The sequence below is a fragment of the Falco rusticolus genome, chromosome 10 (genome assembly GCF_015220075.1).
Source record: "Falco rusticolus isolate bFalRus1 chromosome 10, bFalRus1.pri, whole genome shotgun sequence".
Taxonomy (NCBI): Eukaryota; Metazoa; Chordata; class Aves; order Falconiformes; family Falconidae; genus Falco; species Falco rusticolus.
Genome location: NC_051196.1, coordinates 12,575,656 through 12,597,415, shown reverse-complemented (window position 1 = coordinate 12,597,415; position 21,760 = coordinate 12,575,656). Strand labels below are relative to the sequence as shown.

At 37.2% G+C, this 21,760-nt stretch overlaps 1 protein-coding gene across 1 annotated transcript in view; it reads left to right on the top strand.

The window, feature by feature from the left end:
• The window catches only part of DNAJC24 (DnaJ heat shock protein family (Hsp40) member C24), a 42,692-nt gene that overhangs the window by 11,759 nt on the left and 9,173 nt on the right, over positions 1-21,760 (top strand). The window contains exon 3 of the mRNA XM_037401677.1: positions 14,732-14,870. Coding sequence (XP_037257574.1) covers positions 14,732-14,870 — 139 coding nt within the window. The remainder of the gene's footprint in view (positions 1-14,731; positions 14,871-21,760) is intronic.

Below are 21,760 nucleotides of genomic sequence, written 5' to 3'. Positions count from 1 at the left end.
AAACTTAAAAGGAGCTCTTAAAATTACCTTTCTATTTTTATTTTACCTTTATTCTTCAGTAAATTTGAAAAAGTTTCATTTCTTTCCTTCTTTCCTTTTCTTGTTTTCGGTGTTATTTTTATTGCTGTATAATGTAGTTTCCAAATTGAGGCTTTTGCGTGGCTCTTCATAGGAACATAAGGATCCATGGAAGCAGAAGAAAATGAAAAAGAAGCTGTTTCTAAAGATGTACTTTTTAGTAACCTTAGGTTCTGTTTTCTCTCCTCATTTTCATACCTTCGTTAGCCAAATTAATCTTTGCTTCTATTTATACAACAATTGATTGATCACTAGAAACTGAAACTTTTACATTTCATTTCAGCATTGTTTGTTCAGGAGGTGCTGGAGAGGAGAGAAGGTGAATATTTAATATTAAAGTTATGTGAGGTAATTACTTGCTGTGTTGTTAGACTCTTCTCAGTGTAATGGGGTTAGATCTTTCCCCAGACTGGGGGATAGGGAGTGAAGGGACTAAGGGTTTGTTACTGGAGTTTCTCTTAAGAGGGACTAGTTACTGCTACTGCAGAAATGTAGTCTGTTCCCTTGCCAATGCAATAGTTTTCTTTCTCATCTTGATAGTTTTCAAAAGAGAATCTGCAATTATTTGTTTTTGCAGGGGGAGCCGAAGTGCTTTAAAGTAGCATATTCATGGAGTGTTACCTTGAACAAAGGAGACCCACTGTCAGTAGTTAAGACCAATAAGAGAATATAGTGTCAGTATGGTAGTATCGTGATGCTACGGTGCCATGATAAAAACAATTGCCTTAGAAAAGGATTCTGGTCATATTTGACATAATTTTTAGACTTTAATAAGAGGATAAAGTATTATACATGAGAAATTACTTCTTAGTGTAAGACCAAGTCTGCAATCACAGGGCTTTTACAAGTGGCATCAAACTGAAAGTAACATGGAAGTTGAAATTTACATCTATAAAAGTCAAACTCTGTCAGAATTACAGTGGCAATCCTACTGCTACTGCAGTTAAATACATAAAACCAGTATGCAAAAGGTTTGGATTTTGGCAGCAGACACTAAGTACAGAAGAGGAAAAGCAGATCCTTTTTCAGATGGCTCTCAGCTCAGATTCATGCCCAACTTGACAAAAGATTAAGATTTTCCAGTGAATAACAGAACCATTCAAAACCCTGGTCAGAAATTAAGGTTGTCAACCTGTGTGATTTAAATGTGAAAGAAGGTGGTGTGGTGAAATTCTTGGCTTAATCAGAGAGAAGGTTGAGGAAGTTTCAAGTATGTTTAAGCAAGGTAAAGAAAAAATCCAAGATGCAAATTAATGAGTTTATGACAGTGTCAATTTTTTTGTAATTTTTTTTAATTGCACTTTAGAGAACTCCAGTAAGTTTTGAGAATTTGCAGCATTGGATTGATAGTGTTATCATCTGTTTTTACTGTGCAACTGTTAGTGAATGCCAGTTATGTGGTCTGCATAACTGTTGCATGTTGCTGTTTTAAAAGAAGGCAAGTTGGGCTGTCTGTAGTTTTCTTTCAAAATTATTCATTGGGTGATGAATAACTAAAATGTTCCGGAAAATTCCTTTTTCCTCCTATGTGCTGGCTTGATGATACTTTGCTGAAAATACATCATAGCAAAAACTTCCTTACAGTAACATCTATAGCAGCAATAATATGATCTGAACGATTTGTATTCTGATGGTTCTTACTTGTCTCGAGTGAAGCTGGAGGTCTGCTGTGCTGGATGCGTACAGCAGTGGTTATCCCTGCCTGAAGGCAGTTGAATATTGTGCGGGAAGCTCAGATTGATACTTGCATAACTATTTCTAATTATGGCAGATTGTACAGAGAAAGGGACAAGAACGGACACGAGTTTTCACCAGCTAGTTGATCAGTGAGCGATGTTAGAAAAAGGTCAAAGAATAGATAAGATATAAGAGATTAGAAGGAAAATGAAACTGTCTTATTTTTTCCTCAAACAAAGAACACTTTGTATGAATAAGAATCATCCAGGAGATGGACAGTAGAGGCTGGAATCAGTGTCAAAGCAGATAACAAGATCAGGTAGGAGAAGGCTGAAGTTGTTAAAAAGCTTAAAGATTGTTTGTGTTTGGGGAAAAAAGAAAAGATGGATTGAAGTAATGAATCAAGAAGATAAATTCCTTGTTCTTTTGTCTAGCTGTCTTTGGATAGACACCCTTTGGGGGAGTTTAAATCTCTATATGAAAAGATTGAATGTCACAAGGAACCCTCCACTTTCTGTTTCTCCTCTTTGCAAGTGGAAAAAGCAGGCTACTTCCATGTTCCCTGCTAACTTCTGCCAATTGATTGAACATGTTGAAAAGATTGATTGTGGGCTAGGAAGGCAAGTTTAAGACCTGGAATCATTCTTTTCATGGAAGTGAACAAGTTCCACGTTTCAGAGAGAGTGCCTTGCAAAACCACTGAAATACAAAAAGTACCTTCAAAGTAGTTTTGTGGTGTTTTAATGTAAAGGCCACACCTCTTTTTTCCTTTTCTTTTTATTTTTCCTTCCCCTTTCCAAATACTTGTCCTGTGAAGCTATTCAGTACTGAATTGTGGTAGTTACTTAACAAGGGATAGCTTACAAAAATGTAAACAAGTGTGGAACCTGATCTAGTGAATGTACTCACTTCTCTGAGTATCCTCATGACATGCATGTATTACATTCCTGATTTTTTTGCAGATGAAATACGAGTCCCACGTTTAGCCCCCTGAACATACATCTTGCCTTTTACAGTCTTTGCGTACAAGAACGGATACGATCCCATCAGTTCACTATAGAAAGCCTGTAGGGGAAATGTGAGGCAGATATTTAAAAACAATAATAAACTTTTATTTGCTTTGGTCTCTGTTCTCCATCATGCTAGATAGACGGTGTCGTGCAGAGAAACAATGAAATGTTTTTGATGTAACCTTCTGGTAAGCATTAGGTGGCAGTAGTGTGTTGTATTTGGCAGCGGCTTTGTCTTTTTTTATCTTCTGCAATCTAGTGCAGTGTAATAAATGGAAAAAACATTTTATTTCTTACACTTTTTATAAAATGCTGATTTATGGTTGTTCTGACTGTATGTGACTAAGGGCAGCTGTTGTTTGGACTCTTGTGTATATAGGTGGGATTAGCATATTGTAGTTTCTGCACAATGTTCATGACTCATTTTCTGAGTATCTAACAGTTACAACATTAACTGCAAATACTCTGATGAGAAATATGCTGTTAATGGCTAAGTGAGTTTAGTTTTGCAGCCTTTTTCATGAGCTGTTACCATTTGTAAATTTAATATAGCCTGTTAGCTGAAGTATGATTTTTTTTGCTTCTGTGTACTTTTTTTTTTTTTTCTTAGATAAAAACCCATACTCAAGCTCCAGAGAATGTTGGTAGGAACATAATTAACCTTTCAGCATAGTGATGTTATTGTCACTCCAGATCTTAGACAAGTGTGGTTACCTTGTGACCCTTTTGGAGTTGTTTTTTTATCCCCTTCATCCTTGTTTCTCACAGGTAAAGGACCACAAGGAGTCTGGAACTGGTGTTGCATTGTATTAATTGGGCAGGACGATCAATTAATAGAAGAAAAGCCAGAAAGTGTTGACAGAACATGCTATCTAATTAGTACCTGATGAACCATGTAGGCCACAGAGCCCAGAGTGTAATGTTGCTTCAGGGTGGTTCCTGTAGAAGACCTTTATATGCAAAATAGGCCTGTAGAAAAGCTAAAAAAGAATATTTGAGCATAGTTGCAGTGAAGGAAATCTTTATTGCTGAAAAACTTCACTTTCCACTGTAAACTTGAGGAGAGCTAGGGATACTTAATACTTCATAGAAGAAGCACGTATCGAAGTATCAGCCCTGTGTTTTGTACAAGTTTTGCTCTTAAAAATCATGTACCCTTTTGTTTGTTTACGTCTCTTATGTAAGAGATGATTTACAAATTATGGAAATAGATGAAATAGTTGTTTTAAAATAAAACTATGTAGGTTTTCTTCCAGCTTTTTGGAGCAGTAAGAAAGAAGTAGGGCAGTAGGATTTCCTGTTGGCTTGTGATAAAATGCTAAGGAAAATGATTTTAAGTTAAGGGCAGATAGCACCACAGTGCTTTAGGGTTCCACCCTAACTGGTTTTCTATTACATATTAGTTTGTAATGGTTTTTCAGTTGAAAATTGAATAATTTTGAGTTGAAAAGCACTTTGAGTCTAGCAAGGCACTACTGCTAGAATTATTTAGTTACTGCTAATTAGGTTTTTTTTTCATTCATTTGTATAAATGTATTGGTAATTAATTCATACTGTTCATTCAGAAATTCTTCTTCCTCACATGATAAAAGTTTAATGGTTATGTGTTTAAAACAAATGTTTTTTTCAAAATGAATTCATTTTCTCCTGAAAGCAGCTTGAGCTGCTTTGTTTTACTGAAACAAACCGCTTCCTGTTTTAGAATACTTTAATTGAATAAATCACTTTTTTTTTTTTTGTAAAATACTTAAGTTTTTTTCATCCTGCCCTAATTTAATGAGTTCCGCTGGTGAAGTTAGAAAATAGCTTATTTTTTTCTGTGACCGTTCAGCAAGTGCCACAGGGTGGGGGTGAGGTGCATATTTGTCACCTTTTTTCTTGACCAGCACAGGTGGCTAAAACATGTTCTTAAATTTAGTTCTCAAAAAATTCAAATTCCAGTTTAATAAATGATTTTATAATCCAGTCTGTGTTCACATCACAGAATGGATTCTGCAAGAAAAAGACTGTAACCCTAAAGCGTAACAGCTAGTCTGCATAGATTCTAATCTGTGTATCACGCCCATAACCAAAGTAAATGATCATTTGGAGTCAGTGTGCTTGATTGCTCAAATATAGCTGTCGTATACATGGTGTAGGTAATAGCAAATATGTGTGCTAATTCTATTGCGTGCTGATAGGGCTTTGTGGCTTAAAGTATTCAGTGTGACAATGTATGTAAAATTAGCAAAAGTGTTAATGTTAAATGTAATTATATAGCTCCTGGAGTGTTGTAATTGCATTATATAGTTCCTTTCTTGTGCTGTGTCCAGCAGGGAGACTGTTCAGCTTTATATTTCGGTGTTGTATCAACTGATCTGCAACTTTCAATACATGCCACATAATTTGATTAAAAAGTCTGCTACACACCTTATAATGACATAGTATAGAACTGTAAATGTGTGGGTTTGGGGTGGTGAGGGAACGCACTCTCTAGACCATGTTAAGCTTAGCTATAGTATTTCAGATAACCCAAATTTAATATCTTGGATACTTCTAAACTGTCGAGCCCCGAGACCAATAGAAGCAGAATTCCTAATTTTGTGATAATGATCACGAGGTCTGGGGCCTTGACCAGCCACACTCTAAATTGCCTGCGGACAGAGATTTCGGGAAGGGTGAGCTTTGTCAAGAACCCAAAGCCAGTTGGAACTTTGCAATGGGAGGCCAGGGTTTTCCACAGCTATCACGCTAGTCTCTCGTGTTCACAAACTGTGGTAAGAGACTTTTAGATGGGCACTTCTGGATCAAAGCAGCAAAACTCTTCTACTTCCAAATGTAATTTTAGAAAGAGGAGGGATGCTGCACTTAAGCTTAATTGCCCAAACTTGATTCTAAAGCTGTGGGGATATGAAGACTGAACACTAGCTTTTTGGGGAGAGAGACGGGGAAAATGAGTACAGATACAGAGAATGTCAGCCTACCATATTATGTTGATTCTTGACATTGTTTAGAAGAGTTGTCGATTTCTTAGTTATTTATGGACGGGGCTTAAACACTGTCATGTGGCCAGATTAAGGAATCTTGTTTTAAGAACTGTAATTTCTTTCTAATAAAAATATGTCCATGTGGTCTGTTGATAACTAGAGAAATGGATGCAATTATATGACTCAATACAGCCCTTGTTTAGCAGTTAATTTCTCCAGACTTCTATGAGCATTTGGTCAGATCTACACAGATTTGGTTGTTGGTTTAAATCTAGCCAAGGCTGGTGGTGTCTTAATTGCTACCACAGAGCAACCATTTGGCCCGTGTGAGATGAATGTTGTCAAGGTACCTTCTGCAAGGCGGACACTCATCCACTGGGAATGTATCAAGAAAGTTTTCATTAATTGGTCCCTTTGTTGGCATTTGTGGCAGAGCAGCCAAAAACTGAGTATGAACAGACACTCTGTGTCAGGGGGTGAGATTTATTGGCAAGTCCCAGTAAAAACTGGTATTTACTACATATATTGTTAGCAGGGGCAAAGGACCTTCCTCTAAGAACTGCCTGGCATTAAATTTACTCAGATTATTATTTATATTTTTTTTAAAGGCAGGGAAATGTAACAAGAATTCAGACTATAATCAGAAATTGAATAGGAAATAGCTGGTTAATGTTTTTCTTCTTAATGTTGACTGTCTTGCAGCTTTTTAATATGATGTGAAGTGTTACGATGAGCTCTGTAGTCTACAGACAAATTTGCATGGACCTATGAATACTTATGTCAGATGAGAACACTTAAAGGTTTTGTCCTGACCTCTGTTAGCTTAACCTGTAGATAATAACAATTACAGTTGATAATGTACAAATGTTGCATAAAGCATGAGAAATGTTTTTAAACATAGTGTTCCTGTTTTGATACTTTCATGTTAATTTTAACTCTTGCATTTTGTTCTTGTTTTGTTAAAAGGATGCACTGCACTATGTTGCAAGGGGCATCCTGGTAATGATTTGTACATTTTGTCTGAGTGCAACACACTTGTTTGTTGCTATACTTTGTGTAGACCAAGACCATGTTAAGCTTTCTGTTCTGCTTGCTTACACCCATTTTGTCTTTAAAAGGATTTCAACTTACTTATTCCACATTATAAAATAATAGTTTAGCCTTATTAACCAAATAAACTGTTATATATTGACTCTGAGAGAGAATTCTGATTCTGAAATTTGAATATATTGCCTCTTCAATATTGAGCTTTTGATACAAGCATAACTGGATTGACCGCCGCCCCGTCCCCCCCCCCGATACTGATAATGTGGGTTTTAAAAGTGCTTGGTATTAATCTGTGTGATTCCAGTGAGCCGTCAAAGTCTCATCCTGTTGGATTCCCAGCCATGAGTCTGACTCTCTTCATCCAGCTGCTTCCAGTGTTTCCCCCTCTCATTCTTTGTTTCTTCTGAACAGCATAGTATCCAACTCTTGTGTCCACTTGCTGTCATCCATCTAACGCCCCTATCAGCAGAAATGGATGACATTGATGTGTACTGCTGTTATCTGAATCTAGCCGATGCTTATCCATAGTGACTTTCACTTTTGCAATGTTAATCCAGCCAATCCTTTGCTTACCACTTCATGACTTTCACCTCTTCTGTTTGCAATTTTAATTCAGTTCTGTCGTTCATCAAAAAGAGTAGTCTCACCAGATATGGAGCAGTGCCCTGTTGGTAAAGTTTCGGTTGAATTTCTCTTCCCTAACCATTACTGGTTTTCACCACCTCTTTACTTTTTAATATAAATACAGAACGTTTTACAAATTCCGGGAGGTATTGTAGTTGTAGTGTAGCTATGAACACCGTGGCTTCCTGTTACTTTTACTGCAACAACAAAAAAAAGGTAATTCATACTTGGCTGGAAATCTTCTTTGTAGCTGCATTACATGAAACAAATACTGTCAGGCTATAAAACTATCATAGTTACTACTGTGTTCCTCACATGGAAAAAGGGTGAAGTATGCTAAGAGATACGAAGTTAATTTTAGATGTTAATATTCTATCATTGACTCTTATTTACAGCTTAGATTTAGTCATTAGATGTAGTTCCTACAAAAGCACAAGTGTTTGAATGCATGTGAGTAATCCCCTGTTAAAATCTTGCTACTTGATTTACTCAGAAACTTCCAGTACATCTCTAGCTTTAGATGTAGTCCTTACTCAAATGTAGGTGCACATCCCCTATTGAAATAAAGCAGGAATTCAAGACTTGTCTAAACTTGTCAATTTAGTAAAGCAAGGTGATTCCATGAGACTGTAGATAATTCCAGAGCTAAAAATCTTTAGTAAATCGGGTAGTTTAGAAATGTACTATGCTGTAATTGTTGGTGGTACTGACTGCTTAGTGGTTACTTTATGACTCACAACAGTAAGTCTAACTTCTAAATTTTTCAGCTCTAATGGTTTCATCATTGTTCTATGTGTATCTACTTTTGAATTTTAGAATCTTAATAATGGTTTCCCTTAAGAAAAGAAAAAAAAAAAAATCCCAAAGGTATATAATAAAAATTTAAAAGTCTGAAAATACTTCTCTGAAATTGTCTTGGAAGAGAAGGTCAAGATTTAATGCGGCCACATCTGGTTCATCCTTTTCGTATTCCTTTTTATTTGCTGCCAAAGATTTCTCCAAATGTTTCACAGCTTTGCATGAAATATTGGAAAGTACGAAAGACAAAGCCATAGAAAGCAGAGAGTACTCCTTAATTCAGCCATGGAAAAAACTTGGAGCTAATCTACTTCATTTTCCTCAATCAGAAAAAATGGAAAATGTACATTTTGAATAAGCTTATTTTAAAAAGCTGTGTAATTTTAGGGGGAAGTTCTTTACAGCTGTCTGTGAAATAGCGGTAAATGAAAGAAATTTTTCGAAATTTAAATGAAAATTTGGAAGAAGCAGTAGTTTTCGTAGAAAATAAAGCCTCCTGTTTTGATGTATGGAATTGGGGGTGTGGTACACCTTCAGGTTTTAAAGTGAATACCCCTTATACACAAGGCAAAATAACCACGGTCATGTATTAAGTAATAAATGAGAAGGACTGGTATTTTTTAAACCTTGTCTAAATAACCAGCCTTTTCAATTTGTTGTGTGGAAAAGTAATTATGAGTAAAAGTTTGACTCTATCAAGTAATTTAGTTGTGTGTTCCACAGTTTAGCAAGAGATTACAGATTTAGTGTAGAATGTATGCTTCACCCCTCCCCTCCCAATAAGTCACATTAAGTTGATTCTCATGGGGTACTATAAATTTCTTTTAAAAAATATATTCATGAGCACCAATAAGAAATGTATATTAAATAGGTTTAACTAGAGGGTTTCTGCTTGCTAGTTTGAATTTGATTAAAATCAATCAATTGCATTACATTTATTGCCTAAAGTTAAGCAACTTGTATGAGTGTTAGGAGTATAGGGACCTTGGTGTCATCTCTGTGCTCCTTCCTTTGCTCAACCAGCTACTGTAGTTTCTCACCTTGTGCTATGAGAGTTCTTAAGGTTTGGTATGGATGTTGAGATGTAATACCTTTACAGTTATTGACAAAGTGGTCTTTATTAACTTCCAGGGATTAATTTTGCAATTCCTAAAGTGCAGGAGGGACCAAACTTCATGGAGTATAAAGTAGGCAGAAATTAAAGAATATAGCAGTTGAATGTACTGTACTGTGTTTCAAATTCTTATTCAAACCCTGTGGGCGAAAACCATATGAGTGGTACAATGTATAAACAAAAATATCATTGTATAAATAAAATATATGATGGAACTCAAGTAATTTTTGGAGATTCTACACTTCTAATTATTTGGTGAAACAACAACATTAACATCTTTTTTTCTGAGACAGTGTTTGCTCACTTGCTTGTTCTTTATTCTATAGTAGGTATCAAAGGCAATAGATTAGCATAATGAAATACAAATAATTTACCTAAACTATGATCACAGAATGGTCAGGGTTGGAAGGGCCCTCTGGAGATCACCTTGTCCAACCCCTGCTAAAGCAGATGCACCTACAGCAGGTTGTGCAGTCACATCCAGGCAGGTTTGGAATGTCTCCAGAGGAGACTCCACAGCCTCTCGGGGCAGCCTGTGCCAGGGCTCTGTCACCCCCAAAGTAAAGAAGCTCTTCCTCATATCGAGAAAGAACTTCTTGTGTTGCAGTTTGTGCCCCTTGCCTCCATCTTGTCACTGGGCACCACTGAGAAGAGCCTGGCCCCGTCCTCTTGGCACTGGCCCTGAAGATATTTGTAGACACTGGTAAAACCCCCTTGCTCAGTCTTTCTTCTGCAGGCTGAACAGCCCCAGCTCCCTCAGCCTTCCCTCATCAGGGAGATGCTCCAGTCCCTTAACAGTCTTTGTAGCTGGACCCTCTCCAGCCGTTCCCTGTCTCCCTTAACTGGGGAGCCCAGCACTGGACACAGCACTCCGGATACAGCCTCACCGGGGCGGAGCAGAGGGTTCATGTTCCGTGAAAATTTTCTGAACTTTTGAGTACCCGCATAGCTATGAACTGAACTTGTATCTGTGTTTCAGAGTGTGTTTGCCAGGTGATACGCTGTTGCCCACTGTACCCAAACTGCTGAAAAGTACAGTCTGATGTATTTTAAAAATAAGGCAGTTCAATACAGTTGTTTTAGAAAGGTATAATAATGGTGCTGTAACTGAAAGGGGCATGAGGGTAAGTTTGTATTGGCCTACTTTCCTGTTTCCCTGCAGCACTAAAAATTTCACCGAGTCTCCGACAGACAATGCTTAAAGTGTGTTTGAGCTTTTTTTAATTTTTTTCTCAGTGATTGTAAAAACTAAACCAAACAAAACCCCTAAAAATCATTTTAAAATTAACCCTTACACCAAGAGCCAGAGTCCTCAAGAAATGCTATTCCAATGTGACGTTCAAGATAAACAGCAGGGAGTGAGCAGTGTCACATGTATGCGATGATTTTTATAGATGAACTAATATATTTCTATTATCAATCAGTTTGTGTTTAACATTAACAATAACTACAAAGCATCTTATGCTGTGAAGTTAAATAAATTCCAGTCTTTAGTAATGGAAAGAAGTTAGCAAATTACTTCTAGTAGAGGTATAAAAAAGGACAACTGGATTGGGCATACGTAAGTAACCTTCCCCCCCCCCCCCCCCCCCGTCAGACTCGAGAAAATATCCTTTATTGTTTTTATAAAGTCCTATGAAGTAGTAATGTGTTAGTAAAAATTATTACTGTGTTCAAAAATGAGGATGAATGCTCCGCAAAAAGCTGTTTTTATGGAAGTATTGCTTAAAAATGTTGTGTATGATACAGCTGAAAACAGCGTTCAGATGGCAAGTATGAATGACAAATAATTTGCACAGAATTTGAGAAGTAGTAGTGCAAGAGACATTGGAGGGCTCTAACATTTTGAGTAAGAACTTATAACGTGATGTATAGAGGGAGAGATGAACAATAGTTCAGTTTGAGTAGAAGGAGATAGGTCGAGTAGAAAACAGGCTTGTCCGTTCTCATTACGGAGCTTGCACGCGGTTGCAGCTGAGATTAACCCAGAAATAAGGCTGAATGGGAAAAGAGGAGGAGATCAGAAATGTACATCCTATTTCACCTTCTTCAAAACAAAACCAACCCCCTGGCTCTGAGGCAGCTCCTCTGAAGGATGTGCTGGAGAGGGAGGAGAATCAGAAGCGAGAATATGGTAACCAAGAATTAGGGAAGAAGCTACCAAAAAAAAAAAAAAAAAGTTTGGTTGATTAATGTCAGAAGTATTGGTGGAGGACATTACAGTCTCTGAACTTCAGCTATGAGTAGGTTGGTTGAACCTTTGATAAGGTGCCCTCTGTGGCTGGTCTCTGACCTGGCTGAACAGGGTCTAAAACAGCAGGAGGGAGGACACGTCCTTTGTTGTCTCAGAGATGGAGGAGAAGGGTATGGGCAGTTGAATCAAGAGTGGATTTTTGCTAGAGAAGCATTCTTGGATTCTGATCAGCAAGCTGGAGAATAGGAAAAGGGAGTCAGTGAGAACAGGTACACAACAAATTCAGAGGAAATGGGGTCACTGGGAGAAAAAAAAAAAGAGGATTAGAGTAAAAGAGCAGAGATTTGAGTATTATTTTATTTTAGCGTAGACATAGGCTACTAAAGTCATCAAATGATAATAAAGTAACAAGCCCAGCAGAGGAAGGAGCAAATGGTTTCAGAAAGCACGGAGACAAAAGTTGATTTCTTTTTTTTAATTAGTAGGTCCCCTACAGCGTAGTTAGTTACATGGAGTTGTAGTCTTTAGAATATAAAAATTGTATGTGCTACAAATACTAACATTTCCAAAGCTTTAAGAAAAATGTTAAATGATAAATCTGAAGAATAATTAATTTTCTGCGTTATTAAAGAAATGAACAGAATGGCCTTTTTCTGTATTGATTGTTATTTTCCCAGAGTACTTTTGTGACATTCGTGGGTTACTGTTTCTCACTGACTACTTCCAGTACAGCCCAAAATCACTTCTCAGTCAGGCAGTTTTGGTGTAGCAAGGGAAAAGTGATATTCTGGGGGTGTTTTCTCAACATTCTTGGCAGGAGAGAAGCCAGTATTCTTAGTGCTGGTTTGGGCAATGGGTCAGTAATGTTTTCATGTGTCTGTAAGAAACTGAGTTGAGGAGATGTGGTCCCTGTGGCAAATCCAAACATACAGCAGTATGAGCAACAGTTTTCTGGCAGTGCTATTCAAATCTAGTTAAATTTCTGTGGTGCCAAGTCTGGTATAATACTCCTTGGATGGGCCTTTACATCCTTTTGGGTGTAAGCTAGTAGGAGAATGCTTAGAGCATCATCCGAATAGAGTGAAACACACAGGAGTCATAGAACTCTCTTTTTAGGTATTACGATTAACCCTACAGTATTTGAGGTGGGTCCAAATTTTAAATACAGCATCTGAAATATTTTTAAATAATGAAGTATCATTTTTTAGCTAAAATACTGCTTTGAGGAGTAACTGCTGGATTCACACCTCAAACATCATTATTAAAATAAATAGCATTGCTAAAAGAAAACCATATGAGTCTTTAATGTGGTTTGATGATTTTGCCTTGTATGCTTATTAAGCATTGATATTTATTTTTTTAATTACTTTTTACAAATGTGGCATACAATCAACTGCCAAAGTTAAAAATGCTATTAAAATTGAAATACAACAGGAAAAGCTGAGGTTTCAGAGAAATGGGCTTGAAAACAAATAATATTTTGAAATGCCTTTTACGGTACAGTGTGATGCATGCCAGCAGAACACTGAATTTAGGGCCTACCAAATAAAGGGATAATTACTCATTATCTAATTAGCTATTTAGGATACAGTGACTAATTGCAGTGACCAAAAATTTTTTATTTGTTTGCACCTTAGAATTTTGTCATCTTCTGTTGGGGAGACAAGAAAGGGATCTTTAAGAGATAAACCTTTGTGGATCGCAACTGTGCTTCAGCCATGTTTTCAGCAAGTTGCAAGCTAGTCCTTAGTCTTGAATGCAGAGATGAGTTCAAGTATACTTACTGGTATGTGGAATGTACATTTTTAAACAAAACCAAAAAATGTACGTTTGTGTACAGACTTCATACTTGAGGTTGCAGGTACATTCATTTGTTTATGGAAAAATACATAAGAAAAAACTTGAGGTCAAAGCTTAATATTTTGCTCTTATGTACATCGTCTTGTCATACAGGGGATTTATCAGGGTACCACCCATCAGTGCAAATGACAGATACATCAGCGAGCAAATAAACTCCAGTAAATGGTCCTTTTACATTTTGGAACTTATAAAGCACACATTATATTTTTTTCTTTCCTTTCCAAAATCAGTTATAAACTAAAACAAAGGGATTCAGTTAATCGGAAATCTGCTCAAACAGGAGTTTTCAGGCTTAAACTCTGCTATACATTTCAGTGCCCCAGCTGATCTTGGTATAAAGGGCAGAAGTTAAAGCTCTGGAATAAGGGATATCTTGATTTATAACATGGTTAACAGCTGATAGGTCTGTTTATATTGCACCTTCCTCATCTTAGCTGTTTCCTCTTGGTCCATCACTTCTACTGAGCAATTTAAAATATCAAAAAAAGAGATTTTTGGAGATGAAGTAAAGCTACAGGAAGATGGAGCTTTGAGAGTTCCTTTTCAGTAGACATTTGAACCAAAAAAGGTAGAATGCTTTGTTCAGAACCTGTAGTACAAATGGTAGAGAAAACGTGTCACCATTTCAATTATCACTGCCTATTTAACATGGGATTTCTTGCAGCCATGTCCTTGAATAACCATTTCTTAACTAAAATGACACAATTTTGTAGCCAGTGATCCATGACTTTAAATATTTGGAAGGGCTATTGATTCACTGAACTGGAAGAAATTAAAGATGTTGAGGCATATTTTCAAAAGTAGAATTACATGTATTGTAAATTATATTTGACCGTGTATATTCTATTTACCATTTAAATAATAAATTAAAAAAAAAAATTAGCTACACATAGTAAGCATTCAATTTTTCTGTAATAGCCTTAACTGAACATTGGTGATATTGTTTAAGTCAGTTATGTGTAATATTACGAGAACTGCTAGCACCTGCAGCACCTCCTCTTGTTCCTGTGTCACGGTCCTCTGCAGGTACCTATTTCTGTTTGTGGTAGTCGCTCTCTCTAGGTAAATCGTCCATAAGACCAATGATTCCATCAGCAAATTATCCAGAAAATGCTGTCAGTGTACATGGTGACATTTGTGCCACTGGTGGTTTTGTTGCCATTTCAGTGGTCTAATTAAATTGGCAGTTTTCTCTTGTGCCCAGCATCGTTGTCTCCCTTCCTTTGGCACCTTAGCTCAGACCTTCTCCTTTTTTCTGTCCTTTTAACTGAATATCAAATGCATTATTGATTGCTCCTCTTCCACCCTCCTCACTTCCACTCCCCTCAACTTTTTTTTTTTTTTTTTTTTTTTTGATTGGCAGTATCATCCAGACAAACAGAAGGCAGATGTGCCAGCAGGAGAAGTGGAGGAGCGCGTGCAGAGGTTCATCGAAATTGATCAAGCGTGGAAAATTCTAGGGAACGAAGAGACAAAAAAAGAGTATGACCTGCAGCAGCGTGGTAGGTTCCTGCCAAGGAGTGCTGTAGTGGCAGCAGCTCTTTAAATAAGCAGGGTCTGGGAGTGGTAGTTAGATGGTATTTTAAAATGCTGTTTATTGCTGAACCAAATGTTTCTTTCGCTCTTGTCCTACTTTCAAATGTGGATCCATTATTTATAGCTTTTGCTACACATACGTTAGCTAGTGAAAACATTTGAATTACTTCCAACAAAACATTAGGTGGCATTATTCCTAATAATTTGAATGAATATGAAATCTATACTAATTACAGACCTTAGCCCTTTTTATTAAGGCAGTTTCATTAAGCATTCTTCATTTTAAATCTTACACTACATTTTGTTGCAATATCTTAGATATAGGTATTAATTCATTATACACCTAGCATTCAATGTGTATGGGTTCGTAAGCACTTCAGCATCATTAAGAGACATTCTTTTTGGTGGTGTGTATGTTATGGTAGTTTTCATAATTCATATGTAGTCTAAACTAGTTTTTTTAAAGCAGGTTTATAAATAATATTCCAATATAACACATTAACCAGGCAGCTCTAGCATGCATTTCTTTTTATACCTCTCAGAAAATAGCTTCTTAAAACAGTGACAGGCTGTTGTGAGAAAGAAAGGGGGGAAATGTAGGTCAGGTCTGTCACACATGGGCTACCATTACATGAAGTGATAGGCTGTCTTTCTGCTCTGGCCTCAGGATAGGAGTCCCTCAGCCTTCCATTAGAACCTTCAATAAATGTATATCCACCCTACATGTTAATGGGGGGAGTCAATAATAGTGTATTGCCCGTGGGGAAAACACTCAGTCGCACTCTGCAGTAACACACTCCGGTCCGACATTGACGTGTAGCCACCACCACTTTTGAATGTGTCTGATAAAAGCCCACTGTCTCTGCAGCTTGTTATTGAATTCTCTTCCATTGTACATTGGCACACCATCAGACCTTTCTCTCTTGTGCTGATTTTTAACTCCCCTGCCGCTGCGGATACCAGAACTTCGAGAGACAAAGGCTTAGTCATTCTGGCAGATATGCATCACTGCAGGATAAAAAGTGATATATAATTGTATATCCCCAGAATGAATTCTCTAGTTAAATAATCTTGTATTTCAGACTGTGTGAGTTCTGGAAAAGAGGGTGGAGGGGTGAAAACGGAACCGTTGAATAAATATTTTAAAAGAATGAAAGAATTGAATCTTGTGCTAATTTGTTACGTAAAGAGTATTAAGATCAAACTTAAATACATTTATCATCTCAAGCTTATTTTTTAAATGCCTGAACGTGATGCCAGAACAGGAATTTCTGCTACCCAGTGTTCTCATCCTGTTGTACTCTTAGAATTGTAGTATCAGCTGTGTCCTTCATTTTTACAAATTGTACATGCACAGGAAAAAAAGAAACATTAGAGATTAAGTTAGAAGTCTTTGTGTATCTAGGGAGTTTTACCTAAAGCTTAAATATAGGCTATGAGGTTCTGTTCTGCTTGGGTCAGGTTAATCCACTGAAGTCAAGAGCTACATCAGGATCTAATAAGTTACTTTGTTTACCCATGGAATTTAAGGACATTGCTATAAATTAGTTTTGACAAAACTTATTCTACAGTATTTTAAAGGTTATCTATATTTCCTGAGATTCTTCTGCACTCAGATGAGTTCTTTGAAAAGCTGTCTCAAGATTCTGTAAAAAAGATTTAGTAAATAAAGAAAACAAATAGTACATTTATTTACACGGGTATTTGGTAATGGGGTGGTGATGGGATGGATATATTTTAATACTAGAGGGTGCCATTCACAGCGGACCTGGTGTTTCACACTGAGGCACATGTAACATACATGTGCAGTGCTGTTGCTTTCTTTGCAGCATGTTACCTGGCAGCAAGAGGATGGTGAAATAAATTCTAGTTCTTTGAATGCCTGTCAAGCTGCTTCTGAAGTCATGATTCCAGACAAATTTGTAGATGCTGCTGTAAAAGCTCACAGAAACAAAGGAATTGAGACAGCAGCTAAGGGGAATAGTGATGAGAGAGAGAACAGCAAGTTAGTAAGACTGCAAAGCCTAGGAAGCAGAATCTGAAGGATACCAGTGTGCATGTGTGTGGGGCTGTCAGTCGGCAAGAAGTCCTTTGCGCTGAAGTCTTTCCCCACCCACCCCCCCTTCCAGTTTCACAAATTGTTTATTTGTGTGGGACTCTTCTTGTCTGAATCCTTGAGAATAACCAGTGAATGTGCTTTCATATCTTAATACTGCTTTTCTCTGAACGTATCACTGTGGTCTACTAATTTTTTATGCCTTCAAGCTATAGTATTAAAGAGGAAAGGACAAACCTCAAACCATTTAGAGGTTTAGCTCAAATATTTATTCTAACCTCTCCCTTCTTGTATGTTTTGTGATTATTTTTTTTCCAATTCACTGTTTTGTCATATCTTTAACGACATGTAAGAGTACCCTTTTATAGTGGTGAACCTTTTGCTTCCAATCCCTGTGAAAAATCTGGGGGGTACAAAAAGCTGCATAACAACCTGCCTATTAATAATGGCATTTTTTTCCTCAGCAGATTTTATTCTTAGAGATTTGTTCATTCTTTGTTCAGTATCCCACTTAGAAAAGATGAACGTGTAGCTAAAATCAAGTTTGCCAGCAATAATTAGCAAAAGTTTTTCAGTGAGTTTGGCTTGGAAAAAACTGTTTTATGGTCTTCATATTAGAAGTCATCTGAACCCTGAAAGTTCATGGTTTTCTGTCACAGTTTGAAAGAATAAAAAACTTCTCGCAGAATCGGAGAATCACGTAGGTTGGAAGGAACCTTCACAGGTCAATCTCCTACTGAAAGCAAGTCTACGTGGGTCAGTTGCTCAGACCTTATCCTACCTAGTTTTTAGGGTCTCCAAGAATGGAGATTCCAGAGTTGCTCTGGGGAACCTGTTCCAGTGTTTGAATACCCTCAGAGCAGAAAAACCAAACCAGGAAACCAAAAACCCAAACCCAAACCATGTTTTCCCCTCTATCAAGTTGGATATAAGGACTCTCTTTGCAGCTTGTGCCTTCCACTGTGCACCTCTGAGAAGTCTTCTTCACACCCTCCTGTTAGGTAGCTGTAGACAGTGAGTCGCCTGCGTTCTTTTCGCCTCTCCTTGTATGATGTGTGTGCCAACACCTGACCGTGCTGGCAGTCCACCTGACTTGCTTCTGTATGTCAGGGATTTGTACTGGAAACACCAAAACTGGACACAGGACTGCAGATGCCACCTCATTAAGCGCCGAGTAGAGGAGGAAAAAAATCACCTCCTTGACATGCTAGCTACGCTCTTGCTAATACAGCCCGGTATAGGGTTGGCCATTGCCACAAACATGCCCTGCTGACTCGCTGGACCTGTTGCCTACCAGGACCCTCAGGTCCTTTTCTGGAAAGCTGCTTTCCAGCCAGTTGCATCTCAGCCTGTACTGATGCATTAGGTTATTTCCATCCCAAAAGCGGGACTTAATCTTTGTTGAACCCTTTGATGTCCCTGTCATGCCATTTCTATATCCTACCCTGCAACTTTTGTGGATTTTTGTTGACTTGATACACAGTTCCTTTGTATTTTAAACAACCACAAAATTAAGATAATTCATTTTACTATATTAGCTTACTTTTTAATTATTAACAGGTCACAATTAAAATTCAGCCAATAAACTGGTGACTTTTATTAATTTCTGGCATTAAATGTAACAATTCTAAACTAGTAACGGGATTGACACTAAAACCAGTTGCTCTGTATATGTTTTTGGGGCAGAGGGTAGAGAAATTTAAGAATCGGGGTTTTTTCCATATATGGCTCCAGTGAGGATCTATCCAGGATAATACATTTTTACATGTTGATGGACTTAGGTGTCCATAAAGCTCAAGTGTTTATAGGGTGAGGGATGTAACCACTAGTAGTTTTCACAGCTCAGTACATACCTCCCTTTGATTTTCAATTTTTAAACTGCGTTTTTAGAAAAATATTGCAGATGCAGTTTTCATACGTTAATATATATTTATGATTCCATCCTTTCTGCACATTCCCTTTAGGCAGTGGCACACAACAAAAATCTTTAGTTAGCCTAAAATAGCTTATTTTAAAATACCTGGTCTCTAATTCAGCTTTCACTGACAATATCAATCTCTTTAAAACCTGAAAAATCTTTGGAGCTGTGTCTTTGCTCTCAGTTAAGCTTCTATTGCAGGTTTAGAAAGGGAGTCTTACACAGGTGTGGTCATAAATGAAGCAAATGAAAAGCCAAGCTAAATAGGATGTAGCTCCTTCTCCCTCTGCCCCTTCCTCATTCCTCTCCTAGTACAGTAAACTGAAAAAAACTGCTTTGGAGACGGTCACTTTTCTGTTAATCCAGCATTCCCTCCTGCTCCAGCAATAAAGTGATGATATTGTGTTAGACATCAAGATACCTTACATAATTTGGTAAATGGGATGCCAGAAGAATAACCTTACAAATCCACTATGAGAATAAGCAATAGAAGCAAGACAAAAGCCTACAAAAATTATTTTAATAGCTAGCAGGAACGGCAATTGAGCACCTTGGCTACATTATAATAAGAAAAGAAAAAAATTAATGCGGCATATTTTAGTTGTTCCGTGTTAAGAAAATTCCTTTTAAAAAAAATTTAGACCAAAATAAAGCTTTTAACATGGCCATTACTTTCGGCTTTTCAGTGTGCCAGGTTATACTTTTTTAATTGACAGAAGTGTGTATTCCTTCTGTAGCCATGGATTTTACGGCTGTAAGACCCTCGGCTGGAGCTGGAGCATGAGCCTTTTACCATAGCTCTTTGCAGTTAATTCTAACGTGCATTGGCTACAAGTGAAGCGGGTTTTTTGTACTATTTTTTTCTTAACAAATATAGCTTTTTGTTACAAAGATTCCTCACACGTGACTCCCTTATAATTTCAAATTAAAGTAAGCGTGGTTATTTTAAATTAATGCAAAAGACTCAAACTTAAGTAATTGTTTAAAAACTAAACAGCCTATTAGAAAAAAATAACTTGTGAAAACATCCAGGTTTCAAGTACTGTGATGATTTTGATACTGAGCAGATGCTATGAAGAGTATTCAATTGACTATACATATCTTGAACATTTTCTAATTATGTGTTTGGTTTCAAAAAAAAAAAAAACCAGTTCTAAGTATATAACTGATAAAAGAGCTAGAAAAATCTTTTTGGTATTATGACTGGTTTTACTATTACCATAAACTGTTAAAAGGGTTAAATTTCCATTTACTGCTTGCAACCCTTTTCCTAAACCTCAGCCCTAAATAGCCCAAGAAATATTTATTGTATCCTCAAGTGAAACTTAAATACCTTTCCTCTTTTACAATTTCTGAATGACCCAGCAAGGGCTCTAGTAAAGCTTTACTGAACCAAGCTGCTAATAGTTATTTAATGTTGTTCTGTAGCCTGAAAGAATCTCAGTAGATTTTTCCTTTTAATCTCTTTGAGCTGCAGGCTCGTAAACCTCCCTGATGAGCCTGCCAGTGTTTTCTTAGATCCTGCAGTTGAGACAATGGAGCTGCGGAATCCTTTCACCTCTTGTTGTCAGACAAATCCAATAGATGGCAAAGCCAAGCAGGCTGTACTTCTTGTGAATTAAAACTTGGTTTGTAAGGTATGGCAGATGCTCATGTCTTCACAGTTTTCCCTACCTGTTCAGGAATGTGTTTCAGAAAGTACAACTCAGCACACAGTTCTACAGCTTGAGTAGACATCGCGTGTAAGTAAACCTACCACGTAACTCGGTACTGGTAATAATACCAGTCTTAACCTCCTCTGGCAAGGGAGTGAAAATCAGACATCAGTTTACTTCAGAGAGCCACTAACAAGGGAGGCATGGTTGTAATAATAGTTACGTAGATTAAATGAGGAAGAGCACAAGAAATAATACTCACTAACACACTCTCTGAAAACTGTTAGGTTTGTAGTTCTGCTTGGAAGCTCCTCAAACTCATACTGGGCTGTGCCTCTGTTTTTAAATAAGTGGCTACATCTGTTTCTCTGTCTTAAGGTTTGTTAGGTTGGGTAGTGTATTTAATAGGAGAACTAAAAAATAAAAAAACTTCGTTCAACCCTGGAAAATAAGTTTTTCTTGTTTGAACCAGATAAGCAAATAAATGCAGCATACAAAACTTACAGACAAGAGAGGTTACTGGCTTACATGCTAAGAGTCAAGAGTACTAACTGAAAGTTTGCATCTTTTGAGATAACCAGTAAGACTCTTTCAGACTTGAGCTTCATACTAGGAATAACGATCTCAGTTCAGGCTGGAAATTGTATGAGTGATTAATTTCACCTGTTGATTTTTTTAAGTTTTTTATATTTTCAAAATTACAATTGCAGTAATGGATTAGAAAAACTTCGTTGAAATTCTGTCCCCCAGGCTTCATACTGTACTATGTTTAGAACAGGAGAGAGGGGAGACTTTTCCTTAGCCTTCCTGTTGGTTCCTTCGTCATTACCTCGTCTTCGTTACTTTAATGGTTGGATTCAGTGATCTTAAAGGTCTTTTCCAAACGAAATAATTCTATGATTCATGAGTAACTTTGCTTCAGGAAGTATGATAACTTCATTAATTTGCATCTCACCAGTTCTTCATGGTGGCATGTGGTCCATCTACCCTTTTTGTATTTTCTACCAGCAAGACATGACCTAGACTTCCACCTCCAATCATATAAAACTTGTTCTGAGTGAATTCCTGCTTCGTGGATTCCAAATAGGAAAGCCTGGTTTCTTTTTAACTCAATTTTTTGCTACCTATAAATGAAGCTTAGGAAAAGCTGTTCTTCCTACAACTGAAGAGACCATTTTCCTTTGTGAACTTTTCTTCCCAATATTACCAAAAAAAAACCCCACAAAA